This window comes from Bemisia tabaci, chromosome 3, assembly GCF_918797505.1.
Source record: "Bemisia tabaci chromosome 3, PGI_BMITA_v3".
NCBI classification, from domain to species: domain Eukaryota; kingdom Metazoa; phylum Arthropoda; class Insecta; order Hemiptera; family Aleyrodidae; genus Bemisia; species Bemisia tabaci.
In genome coordinates this window covers 13,265,690-13,279,869 of record NC_092795.1, presented here as the reverse complement: position 1 = coordinate 13,279,869, position 14,180 = coordinate 13,265,690, and the positions used below count along the sequence as shown (strand labels likewise).

At 42.2% G+C, this 14,180-nt stretch overlaps 1 protein-coding gene across 1 annotated transcript in view; it reads right to left on the bottom strand.

The window, feature by feature from the left end:
• Nucleotides 1–13,822, bottom strand: part of LOC109042835 (protein scabrous) — a 105,042-nt gene extending 91,220 nt beyond the window's left edge. The window contains 1 exon segment of the mRNA XM_072297776.1: nucleotides 13,548–13,822. Within this exon segment, the coding sequence (XP_072153877.1) occupies nucleotides 13,548–13,765 (218 nt within the window). The 5' untranslated portion in view covers nucleotides 13,766–13,822.
• Between the last annotated feature and the right edge of the window lie 358 nt (nucleotides 13,823–14,180).

Below are 14,180 nucleotides of genomic sequence, written 5' to 3'. Positions count from 1 at the left end.
CCAAATTACTGCCTTACAGGAAGCCGGAAAAAAAGCCGACTTGGTATTTTCCAAGCATCTCGTAACACTCTTGAGATTTTCATCCTTTTAACAGATCGAATCTTCCCTGGCGGGAGGCACAAGAGTAATTGAAAAGATTAGGGAACAAGTATGTTCGTGACTTCAAGATTAAAGACTCCAGCTGATGACATTTGAAGAGACGAAAAGAGAAATGAAACTTCAGTGCAAAATTGCGAAGTTCAGGCGGAAAGTGAGACACTCCCTCGGCGCCGCAGTGAGGAATTTGCAGCTTTCTTCTCGACTTTGCAACAGGACGGGCAAGACTTTGCTCCTTGGCATAGTCATTCCTCCGACTGCGGTTACAGGAGAGCCGAGGAAGTTGTGGCTCCAATCCTTCAGGGAAATTCAGTCAGTGGAAAATCTGAATGCTCTGGCTGCTTAAACGAACTCTAAACCCTTCCTGTATAGATAGATATTCCGCTTGTGCCAAGCAAATAATACTTCAACATTACTTCCTTTAGTTTTACAAAGAATAGTACTTGGCGTTCATAACTATAGATTTTTTTTTATTTATCTTCTGGCGCAGAATCAGAAACACGTAGGTATCACGATCAGGATATAGAGAGTAAAGAACACTGAGAGAATGGTTTAAAAAAAAAATTCAAACTTAAAAAAAAAAATATTTGATTCAAAGAAAAATGTTTGAGGTAAGGGAGTGTTTTTTCTTAACTCCTTCAGAATCCTATTACTTAGATGAACTTTATGGATATTTTTGGTGAGGGTTGAATTCTTAATGGAAAGTCAAACAAATTTCCCGTCTATGTTTTTTACCCACATTAACTAGCTGTAGCATGGTGAAATGTCCAAACGGATGTAAAAATGGGCAATATTTTATGAAATAATGCTGATTACATCAACTGCTGCCAAATTTCTAGGGACAATAAATTGATTGTCTTAATGGAGAAATTATCAGAGCTCTATGACTTAATAAACAATGCCTCGACATTTTCAGGAGAATTCGTACAATTGTTTTCTTGAAAAAAAAAAAGAAAAAAGAAAAGAAAAAGAAAAAATTCTACAAGTTCTGGCAACAACTGGCGTCATCTAGTTTCCAATCGAGAGAGAAAAAAACACTCCCAAATTACCTACGAACAATTAAGCACTGAAAAGAGACCGTTTAGTCGGAAAAGCTTCAGGACACCTGAAACTTAATTCCACCCGATTACGAGGAAAACGAAAGGGATTACTCGCTTAATTGCGTCGCAAATTTGGCAAACTTTCACTTGACAACGAAATGGCGCGTGTAAACGAATACTAGCGCGGTCGAGTGATTTTTTGCCTGTCGGGAGGGTTTAGGTATTTCAATTAAGGCCTTGGGGGCCGGGGCGGGGTTCAAGGCACATGGGTTTTAAATTAACTCGACGAGGGCAATCTCCGATTTCTGGTGCGATGTTTGCATCCGAGCGGGGCAATGAGCAACGTGTAACAGGAGAGGAACGGTAGTGCACAACATCAACATCGCAGGTCGAAGGAATCCCCGGAGAAACGCGAGTTTAAATGCACTTTGCTCCAATCTTGACGGCGGAATAAAAGGAATTAAATGACCGCGGAAGGGCAGAGAAGCAGAGCTCCACTGCCGTGCTAAGGAAAAACGCCGTATGAGCCTTCAGGCGTTGCCAAATTTCCTTTGATGAAACGCGAATCTCCTGGTAAATTTAAGGATATTTTCCTCCCAATTTTTCGGATGATTTAGCTCGCAATTTTACCTAAAGATTCGTAAAGTTCAAAGGAAAAATATTCATAACTTTTCTCAAAAATAAACATTTAATCGAAGGAAATTTGGCAACTCTCGAATGTTCTTACGGCGTTCTTCCTTAGCGCGGCAGTCCAGCTCGCAACCTACTTGATAAACAATCTCCCACCTCACCACTCGGCCCCGTGGATGAATGCGCCCCTTGAAAGGAGATAAAAATTCAAGCCCGGCCAAAAGAAAGGGGAGGAAAAAAGACCGCGATAAAGAGATTAAAAAAGTAATTAATATTTCAACCCTCACAAAGGAATGTCCCCCCGCTCATTTATGTACGTTATAATTTATACATGATTTAAAATTTCGCTATTCGGAACAAAGCAGGTGCGGTCGAGTGCGTGCGAGTAAAAGGTAAGGGAGCTAAACGGAAGAGTGAAAAAAGGGTTGAAGAGTGGGGGAGGGAAAAAAAATCGAGGTTAGAGTCCGAGGACCTTTGTGGGTGTCGTCGAGTAAAAACTTTGACCCTCCGCTCGCTCCTCACGTTTTTCTTTGGAAGCGGCTTTGCTGGTGTTCATTTACCATAAAACTGCGCGAAACGTGGTTCATGAATCATTAGGGACCTATGAATGCACAGGGCACTATTTAACCGAACCCTACTCTTTTTAATACATTAGCAGAGAGCTGGAGTTACAGGTTCTTTTTTTAAAAAAATGAAAAAAAAAGAAAAAAAAGAATTACCTAGTGATTAGCAATTTATATTGAGTGCATATACAAGAATTTTGGAAGAAATAGAGGGAACAGATCGTTGATGAACTCGGTGTTCCATGAAACTGTATGCTTTTTTGGTAGAATTCAATCGCAATTGTTAGGTTTGGTAAAGTTTGGTCATCAGTAACGAGTGAACAATTTTGAATAGGATGGACTAAATAATCGAAAAAGTATTGGAGCAATGTGTTCAAAGTTTACCGGAAATTTTTTTAACCTCAGATTGAAGAACTCATCGAATCTTTCTGTGAATTTTTCCTAGATTATGAAGAATACTTACCCCCAAAATTAGACTACAATTGGACCTCATTCTGCAATTATAAACTACAATATCTGACTGATTTTTAAAAGCACGTATCTGCATATGGAAACTAATGGCTCATACGATGTTTCAAAAGTAAGCCGAAAATTGTAGTTCCTAATTGCAAAATGCAGTCCAATTAGCCCTCGTAAACTACTATTTCCGACTTATTTCGGAAACAAAGTAAATGCCATTAGTTTCTTGATGCAGATAGACAATAAATTAGATACGTCTTTATGGGTTAGGTCAAAAATATTATAGCCTCACTGCAAAACTGTGGTCCAATGTTATAGTATTGATTAGCTCTTGTTGTAAGAATAAATCACGAGAGAAAATTAGACAACTTGTGATAAGTTTAGGCTGATTTTTGTTAAATCTGCCCATGGGATGCACCATTCGAGTTTAGTGCCAAGATATTTTTCAGGGTACAAAAGTTTTGCGACGGCGAACGAAGGGGACGGGTAATTTTGAGCTTACAGCGCAACTTACGACGCATAAAACATCGGGCTCGTGAATCGTGAATCGTGAATCGTGAATCCACCCATAAAAGTTGTCATCGAGTCAAATTGAAATCGGAAATTCGAGCCCAACCATAAAGTTGCATACACGGAGGAGAAACACAAGTGGAGCTGTACGGAAACTTCCGATCATTGTCCCGCGAATCAAAGAGAAGAAATAAAAACGGTAGCTCCATACAGCCTGCATCCTGAGCAGAGGCGGGTACAAGGCCTGAAGTTGAAACATTGTAATGAGCTCATTCAGAGCAGGGAGTGGAAACTGTATAATTTTATTTCCCGCATTCCGCGACGCGAAAATTCGCCGGCGATACAACGGAAAATTAGAGCGGAATGTCATTCCGACCGTCGAAAACGCGAAGTTGGCGGTGCTCGGGGGAAATGAAGCGTTAGCATCACTCATTCCTCCGCGTCGTGTACGTGATACGATAATTTCCAAAGTTCAAAACGAGCTAATTAGGATATTAAAAGCATGTTGAATGGCACGCCTGTTGCGAGCTCCCAACTTCCAGAATTTCTCGCCGAGTTTGAATATTTCGCTCCTCTTCAGTGAGCGATCCCATCATTATTGGTAGTTGGCGAAAGTTTTTGTTTCATGGCTACGTGCCGGAGGGATTTGCCGGGAGGGAGGAGGAGAAGGAGAAAAGCGATAGTTCACTCTTAGAGATCTTGGATTAAAAGATGGAGTGCGCTTCACTTCGGAGCCGCTTTTGTCCCCAAAAAACTGAGGTGGGTTGAATTAGGAGTCAAATCCTCACTATAACAGCCAAGTTCATTCTGAAGAAGATTTGAAACCGCTCTCCGCTCTGAAAGAAAAGAGTAGATACGCTCTGATCTCAATTCTTTCAGGTTCTTTAGAAGCATTATTATAAGCTCCGAAATGAAATGCACTCCGCACTTCATTTTGAAGATTTTTAGCTGTATAAGAGGAGGAGGAGGCGTCGGAGGAGGCAGAAGAGGCGGAGGCGTCGGAGGCGTCGGAGGAGGCGGAGGCAGAGAAGACAGAGGAGGTGGAGGCGGCGTGGACGGAGGCGGAGAAGGCGGAAGTGGAGGAGGCGGAGGCGGCGTAGACGGAGGCGGAGGAGGCGTAGGCGGAGGAGGCGTAGGCGGAGGAGGCGGAGGTGGAGGAGAAGGTGGAAGCTGCGAAAGCGGAGGCGGCGTAAGTGGAGGCGAAGGAGGCAGATACGGAGGAGCCGGAGGCAGAGGAAGAGGCAGAGGAGGCGGAGGAGGTGGAGGAGGAAGCTGAGGCGGAGGCGGAGGCGGAGAAGGAAGCGGAGGGGGAGGAGAAAGGAGGAAGGAGGAGAATGACAACCTATAGAGAGAAGAAAATAACTATTTTTTGTTTTTTAAATAGCCTCCTCTCTCGTTTGCCTTTTCGCTTCACTCTTAGGGGATAGTTATAATCTGGCACCAAATAATGGTAACAATTTGATTGACGAGATGCTAAAATTTAGTCGTTCCGATTCTATGTTGGCTGATAATAGTTTTGACAGTTGCACGATAAAGTCGTAAAAGAGACACAGCTGAAAAATATTTTCAAAAGAATCGGACGAATTTGCAGACTGACTGCAGCAATTCCTCTCGGCTGCAAAGAATGCATCCCAAAACAAACTGCAGGAACCCATGACGGGTACATGACGTGCCGTTTTGGTCGCGGGGAGAGACAGGAAACCGCAGCCACGGTGGGGTTCGGAAGAGGGCACGGTCATAGTGGTGAACTTGATGCGAACCCCTTAATCTCGGAGATGAATGGGCCAGGGACGGGGCCGAGTCAGGGACAAAGCAGGTTCTTAACAATGATCTTGACGGAGAGGCTGTGGAGTGGCCGAACTAATCTTCAAGAGTCCTTGCAACTTCCCGGTCCAGCTGCCCTGCCCGCATCATATTTACTTACGACGGCATCCGACAGGACACAGACTCTCCCGACGAGAGCCCGACAAACTCTCGGAAAGAATACTGAGAGAAATGTCGGGAAAAAGCAAGGAGTACGCAAACGGATAGGAACTTTCTCCGACCGAAAATTCATCAAAAATGGAAAAATGAAAATAAAACACGCGTGGCTACAGTGTGGGTTGTGTGGGTTGGTGTTATATGGACCGCGTTAAGCAGAAAGGAACCAAGCCACGCCGTCTTTTGCAAAATTTAATTGGGCAATTTAATTTTTTACATAAAAACGGTCGTGCGGATATTTGTGAAAATCTCAGAGAATTTTCTGCTTAGTGCGAAGTAAATGCTTTAAAATTCTCGAAGGATTTCGCAAAAATGTTCACGTGTAGGAAATTGAATTGCCCCGTTAAATTTGGCGATAGCTGATGTGACTTGGGTTCTTTCCACTAAACGCAGTCAAATTGTGTCATCTACCAGGGTAGTTATAACGCAACTATTGCACCGTGGCTGCCGCATTTTCAGCACCAGCTGGTTACGGAGACCATTCTATTTTTTCGTAAAAAAAATTATGCTCATTTTATTTCGAAGACCTTCTGGAGATATGAATTTCCACTTTGAAAACTTTGCCAACTTTGGTCTAAATGTAAAGTAGTGAATATTTGGTCCCCCAAAATTTCTCGGGGGAGGCAACTTTCTTCGCCAAAAAGTTGCTACTGAGGACCAAGGGACATGCCTAAAGTTTCGAATCTCAATCGGGCAAAAAGTTACGGGGGTCGTGATCGACTTTTGGATGACCCCGTATACTGTCATGCTAAGGAAGAACGCCGCATAAGTATTCAGGCGTTGCCAAATTGCCCGAGTGTAATGTGGACGTAGAAAAAGAATAAATGATATCGGACAGGCAGAGAGTGAGAGGCTGCAAAGTTGCCCCTGGGGGTTTCTTATGATAGACAAAAAGTTTTGGATCGAAGAAAAGACAAATACAAGAAAACTCAGAACTTTAAATTTTCCATCTTTATTCGCTCGGCTCTTTCAAACACGACCTATGGTTCACCTTTGACCTAGTGAAGTTGAGGTTTATTCAACAAATTTATGAGACGTTTATTACGATTGATTTCTCTTTTGTAAATACGGGTGATATAAAAAGGAGAGGCAAAGAGCACTAGCTAGTTCGGAACGTATATGCGAGGACTCTATAGTAAATATAAAATTGTGATTTTTATCAGCGAATGAAAAAAAAAAAAAATTAAAAAAAAAATAAAGCCCTATCAACACTTCTAGCAAAAGTTAAGTTCCGTAAACCTATCTCTGTGTGGACAAGGCCTTCCATTTACAAGTATTGAACGAAAAAATTATGAAAGAACAAACATAAGGTGGTTTAATAATTTTAACTTCCGCCTACCGCGCCGGCGCGCCGCGCTGACCGCACTATATTTGGCGCAATGCGTGAAGTATTCATGCAGTCTTGTAGGCGCCATGCGTTTCACGCCGACCGCTGCTGACCGCACAGTGTTTGATGCAATGCGGGAAGTATTCATGCAGTCTTGTAGGCGCTCATATGTGTTACACGCTGACCGCCGCGCCGAGGAATTCTCCTTTTCATCTCAAGTCCTCGTCATCATTGATCTCTACGCCGCGCCGCTCCAGGCCAAATTTCGTGTTTAGTTTCTCTCTTAACTCGACTAATTAAAGGTGCTGCCTTTTATATCACCGAAAGACGTCAAAACTAGAAATATTACTATACTCTCAGGAAATGAGAATTTTTGTCGCGTTTTCTCGTTCTAATTTTCAAAAGTTTGAGGCCTTTACTCTGGCGGCAAAAATCACCATTAAAAGCAAATTTTCGTTCCAAATTCAAACTACTATATTCTTCAACAATAAACCTCTGATAGGAAGAGCAAGCCATCGGACAAACTAATTGAGAGGAATCACACGCAGGAATACTCTATTTTTATCTGTAGGTACCTCTCCCGTGGTCTGTCTAAGTTATAAATTGTTACTACACCAAACCGTATCAAATATTATGCAGCAGTTCAGAAACGTTCAAAATCGAAGGAGGATTTTCTTGTTTAAATGGACGTAAACGCATAAAAGTTTGGCGGCTTGATACTAACCCCAACGTTTTAATTATTTTCTGGCGGAGAGAAAGTACAAACTAAAGTTAACTTTCATTTCGAGGATGCAGGGAAATTCAAGTGAAAGAGAATCATTCATAAAATTAAAGACAAAGTGCTCTACACGAAGGAAAACACTGTCTGTTGGAGACGCGGGGACAATTGCTTTGGTGGCGGCGTGATTATACGAAAAATGCGCAAAACTTTCTCCCTAGCGAAATGCACGACTGATAAATGACTTCAACTTGTGCTCACTTGCGACCGTTCGAGAAATACGACCAGTTTTCCCGGTCTTTCATTTATTTTTCTCTCGGACGAGGAAATATTTGCGTTAACACATATGAGTGATCAAAATAAGTGTCCCCTCAAGGAACACACATTAATTACTCTCCGAACTGGATGTCTCTCATTCGGTCGAGGGCGCCTTCAATAACCGTGTTGGCAATTTGAGCAACATGGGAGCGCGATTAGTTGCTTGCGGTAGCGCCTTCAATAACCGTGTCGGCAATTTGAGCAACATGGGCGCGCGATTAGTTGCTTGCGGTATTTTCGTCACCTTGCCCTGGCAAGGAACGCAATTTGATTACTCTCCTCACTTTCATTAACTCATACTTGAGGATGGTAGTTTAACAATTATTTAAGTAGACTTTTCTTCCTACAGGTCACAAGTGAAGAAATATTTGCATCCACACACATGGGTAATTGAAATCAATCACTTGAAAATAGCAAAGGGGAACAAAATCAATATAAAATTCCGCCTGCATTAGTTGATATAAGGAGATAAGTTAGCATATCCGCATCTTGTCCCTGCTCATGGTTTTTCTGCGTTTACAGCTCTGAGAAAAATCAAGCTCATCATTACAAAGAGAAATCTTTCCTTGAAAGTTCTCATAAACGCTAAAGAGAGTATTTGTGTCAGGAAAATCACGCTTCTCACTAATTGCACACGCCACGTATGATTCGATATGTGACAAGGAAAATGAACTAGATTTGTCTCTATGTGAATTTATCATTAGAATGACTTGTTAACCTTTAATCTGACTGGCACATCCTTCGAAAGAGTTCTAACTGATCATGTAACTCACAGTCACATGAGTCATTCCAGTTGTAAAACATTAATTTTTAAATTACTTAATTTTATTTCAAATTTAGTGGGTTTCCTGGCCTCTTCAACGGCAATGCTTTCAATCTTCGAAAAAGCAACAAATTCGACCAGGACGTTCCATGAGATGCAATTTTCTTAGAGGGTTTCCTCATCATTTCCTCATACGGTTTTCATTGGTCCACTTAAGTTAAGCAGGCCTCTACAAAACGCTGTAAGCGCCTTTCCTCGGCGTAAGTATAGGCTTATTGGCTTTTTCGAGTGATTGATTTTCGGGGAGAAACGCGCGACGTGATGAGCCACCGAAAAAAGGACAACAAGCTCGTGAGCATCATCAGTCAGGAGCCTCTCTAATAACCCCTAATAACCTGGAAACCCAGTAACTTTTCTTCCTCCTTCCTGCCCGGGCGGAAATTACAACCGAAGAGCAAGCTTTTGGCAAAGGTAGATTATGACCGAGGCCTTTGAGACGGCGGAGAGAATGAACTGGGTCGAAAGCGATGTTAAAAACGAGGCAGATTGATAGACGATTTATGACTAAGCTGCGCCGATAAATGATGCGAGTCGAAGCTACGGGACGCGACGCTTTTGCACCGACTCACTTTCGACGCCTGAAAGCGCCGCGCCGCACAGAGGATCAAGTCGATGAGAGAGACCGGACAAAATTTGAAACTTTCAAAGCTTGTAACTCCGTTTAAACCGAATTTTGAGGGTTTGAAAGTAGTTCCGTCGGTTTCCTCGTAAAATTTTCTTCCAGGAGCATCCCTTAAAATTTAAAATGTAACGAATTAAACATCAGTATTTGCTGTTTTAGCCATTAATGTCTTGACCTCTTCTATTAGCTCGATCAACTGGATTGCATTTTGCAAAAAGGAACCACTAGCACTGCAATGATGCTAAGATTGTGCAACTTCATCCTTTGCAATAAAATTGCGGAAATTGTGAAAAACTATGAAATTAAATGGTAATTTTTGTCTTAAATTTACAGTTTTTAGCGAGTAAAATAGAAACCATTAAGGGATAATCGGGTTTTTCCTCCAAGACAAAAGAAGTTGCACAATCTTAGCAACATTGCAATGCTAGTGGTTCCTTTTTGCAAAATGCAATCCAACTGTGCGCCGGTTCCCGAGATCCGTGGGAAATCGAGACGAAAACAGCCTTTCAGCGTTTCAGCTAGCCGAACGCTGCGCTGAAACGCTGGGACTCCCCCCAGGCCCTTTGCAGTGTTACGCGTTTTACCCGCTTCACCGCGCGCCGCGGCCGGAGGGGGCTCCGAGTGATTTTCAGCTCCCTCGCAACCCCCCCCCCCCCCCCGCTTCCCCAACCCCCCGCGGGCTTTAAGCACATAACCTCCGACGGCGGAAAAACCTCAGTTTGCTGACTTGTTAGTGGCCAACTCCTGGTCGAGTCAATAAAAATCTAGACTTGAAAGGTAAGGTACCCCTACCGCGGACACGAGACATAAATTACGTTACGCTGAAATTTACGGGGTTTTCACACCCATTAACCCTCTGTAAATCTCTGTAACGTTGTGGTTGCCTCCTTTCCCCGCCCCCCGAATTTTCCACGGACGCCACGAAAAGCGTGTTAAATTAGTGCCTCTTGAGGTTGTTGTAAGGAATGAAAAATTAGAGGGGTATTGAAATTGTATAAAAAAATTACGTGAAAAATTTGTAGTTCTGTAAAGAATTAAGAATTACGTACGAAAGTAATTCAATGGGTTAAATGCAGCTAATCACTCCTCTTTACCGAGAGAATTCGGATTCAATGGAAAAAATAAACCTTTTGATTGGCAATTACTCATTACGTCATTTAAGGAGCCGTCGATGAATGACGTCAAGTAATTTTGAAGGAAGAAAACGTAGGATCACCCGGCAAACTTATTTTACAGAGGGAGGGGGAGAGGGGACATGGTATGGAGGAAGGGGTCAGGCTATTGGGGATCGGCCTGCTGTCATTTATGGAAGGCTCCTGAGTTACTTATCATGCTAAGCACATTTTAGCTGCGTGATAAAGAATACATCCTTGTTATACTTATGCACTTTAAGTTGTGGAATTAAACCAGAGTTTCATTGTGATCAGAAAAATTTCGTTACTTCAACTACAACTTTGCGTAAGCTACCGATAAAATTGTTTTTTAACATGAGCACTGGAAAAAAAAGCACATTGGATCTAGAGTCCGGACTCTTAAAAACATCGATAAGAAAAAATACTCTTGATTCAATCAGATTTAAGCTTAAATCAAGAACCAAGCCTCTTAATTTCAGCAAATTTCTTTTTGTTTTAAGCTTAATCTGATTGAATCAAGAGTCCTTTTTCTTGTCAATGTTTTCAAGAGTCTGGACTCTAGATCAAATGTGTTTTTTTTTTTTTTTTTTTTTCCAGTGAGGAGTATACTTTCCTTCGTGTAACGAGAAACATACCATGAAAATCGCCGCGATCCTTTTTTTCTCAAAACACCCTAAAAGATTTTCCCTCAACGCAGAAAATGTCAAAATTTTCGGAAAGGCGATCAGATAAAGTCTCATATAATGAATTAAGGTATAAACTTAGGGCCAAAACGTTGAATGCGGAAAATCTTGCATGGAAAATAGAAAAGTTCGATTAACTTTCATCAGCTGGCCGACTATTTAATTAAGTGCTTCATAACTATTCTGTTATGAAGAGTCCTTTAGATAATTTTCCACGATTTTTGTTGTAAAATTGTAAGCAGCAGACTTGAATGGGAGCAATATTGAACTTCCGTCGAGTAACAGGTTGATCCTTTGGAAGTCATAAATTAATCCTCATCAGACAGGGTGCGATGACATTAAGACCGTTGTCATTCAATTCAACTTTTACTAATTAATCCACGATGGCTTTCATTAAAGACAATCAATTAAGCCCCGCTATACTTCAACTTTAAATTGAATCTCATATCCATCCAGAGGATCAGTTATAATAAGTCAATTTTTCATCGCGCCTCGCGATAAGTTGAACTTCGCCGTTCTCGCCTGAGAAATTAATTAAAACGTAATTAGGGAGTCTTAAACTGATACTCCGCACACAAGTGCATTAACTTCTGAACATAATCAATTCAGACGCAAAATAAAGGCTTCGGAGTTAAGATAATAAATAATAATAATTTATTTGGCACGTTAGCTCATTGTTCGAGTTTTTCGTTCTTCCAAGGAGGAAATAAGGAAGGCTTTCGGCCACTTGAAAGAGGGCGGGAAGAACCCTTTTCGGAAAGTTTCGTTTCCTTTCAGGGTATGGGTACACCATTTTATTTCCCTGAGGGTCTGATCTTAAGAGCTCTTATTCTCGAACATTTGATGAATAATTCAAGCATAATGAACATTTATGGCCGCGAAGCTCACAATTCCTTCTGTTACGTCAGGACGTCGGCAGTGCCGAGCCGCCAGCGGGTAATTTTATGACGGGTAATAAATATTATTTGTTCCTCCTGCAACACAAAACGTTTTCCTCTCATCTAATTTTGGGTGGAAAACGGCGAATTCGATTTGACCGCGATTCGCGGCGGAAATGGAAACCCACAGCCCGGAAACTGATCGAAAGTATCGGAAATTTTTATAGCCACGTTAGAATTTCAATTTCCTCAGCCCTTCCCTCCTTCTCCTAACTTTCTTTTCCACTTTCTCTCTCTGTTTCGTCCTTTTTTATATATTTACGTAACTTTAAAATTCAGTCTGATAGGAGAAATAGATCAAACAGACCAGGATTGAGACATTTTTGGCCATTTTCGGTTTACTTAAAGGAGACGAAAAGTTTTTAATACGCAACGTTTTTACGACTGGAGCATGGGCATAGCTAGTGAAGTCCCATAAAAGTTAGCAAGTAGCAGAAAGTTAGAAGTAATCGCATGTAGCCAATGGATATCAGTAGATCCCTTGAGGGATTAATGGGTCCCGTCCTTCAAAAAAATTCTCTTTTATTCGCTCGTGGATGGAAAGGCTTGAAACTGCGTAATATTGCGTTACGATAAATCGAGAGAGAATGACTAAAATACCGCGTTATGTGACGATCTTTTATAACAAAAAAAGCAAAAACTAGAAGAAAGAAAAAAGAAAAAATCAAAACTAAGCGAACTCAACATAAAATAAAGCAAAACAAAACAATTAACAAAAAAGACAAAAACCCTGGTGATGGTTAGGTATACTTCATCGCGCAGGTGTCATTCGGCGTTTACTGAAACTGCCATGGTAGTTACATGGTCGTGGCACTCGTCACTGCTGCCCCCCCCCCCCCCTTTCGTTCATTGATTAATGGAATGGCCTCGTAATCGATTCTACAGATGCTTCAAAATTAAGAAGCAATCGAAAATTTGTGGAGAATAAGTCATCCCCTGGACTTTTTAAATTGCATAATTAATGTGTCAGTCAAGATTCGTCCCGCTTGAAATAGCTAGCCACATTTTCAGGAATTACATTGCTCTTCACTTTGCAAGAAATAAATGCGTATATTTCGGGAAGATTCGGTGCATCCTTGCAACTGTAACGATTAAAATAAGGATGTAAGTAGGGAGTTACCCCCGTAGTGTCAAGAACCATTTCCAGAGTGTATATCAAGCATTTTTTTTAAAAAAAAAGGTCAAACAAATTGATCAAATTACACAGCAGTCTCTAATCTTCGGTAATTCTAAAAGGGGAAAAATTCCAATTAATATTTTCGCAAAATTACCGCGATCTTTCCAAACGTGAAAGTAAAAACCTGATACTTACAAGTAAATTCCATAATCGATTTTTTTTTTCTTTTTTTGCGAATTCCATGACGTTTTTTCGGGGTTTTGCCGCTGCAAAGAAAAATTCTTTGACACTTGCTGGTTTACTTGGTTGCCAGGTACTCTGATTTCTCTCAAAAAGTGTCGTGCGAAGACGATTAAAAATTCGCACAAAAAGACGACAAACCGACATCACCTCCAGTTAAAGAATGAAGCAAATCCTAAAATTTTCGCAAAAAACATGAAAATTCCATGACAATTTTTCCCGGGTTCCACGACATTTTTCAGTTTTCCTGATGTCGAGTATCCTCTCTGCTGATCCCCGGTTCTCCGACCTGCCCTTTGCTAAGCGCCCTGATTCCTCTCAAAAAGAGTCAAAAAAGACGAAAAACTAACCTCAATTTTTGCACTTCACTACGAAGATCCGACAGCTCGAAATTTTTCTCCAAACTATGCCTGAGCGACGACTCCAACAACTTTAAATCCTCCTGACGCCGAGTCAAAAGCGTCGTCATTTGCTTCTGCAACACGCGCACCACATCCTCGATACTTTCGTCGGCACCGAAAACACCGATCACGGCGACACAGAACAGAACACACACCGCTCGGCACATGGTAGCGGGCGAACGTAACACAAGCGACTGATCTCCCCGACCAAAACACCGTCCACCGTCGCGAGAGGGTACGAGGGTGGAACACCGCCGCCACCGCGCCGCTACGCATGCGTGGAACGCCAGGTGCAGCTGCTCGACCCCCCCCCCCCCCAACCCCCCGTCCCCCGCCGTGATCCCCGACCTCTCCATAATTTTGCCTTCTGTTTATCGAGACTTCTTCTTCGTCAGGTAAAAACGGCAGGTGCCACAATACTGGACCAGCGTTTCGGGTCCCCCCAACCTTCAGGCAAAGCTCCAACCTACGGCAAGGCGGGGGGGGGGGGGGGCGGCGGCCAGCAGCCAGCCGCCATGGGCTCCGCGGCGGTGCTAAATTTGACATCGCGACGGAATGATGTGGAAAGTTAGTGAGGATAGG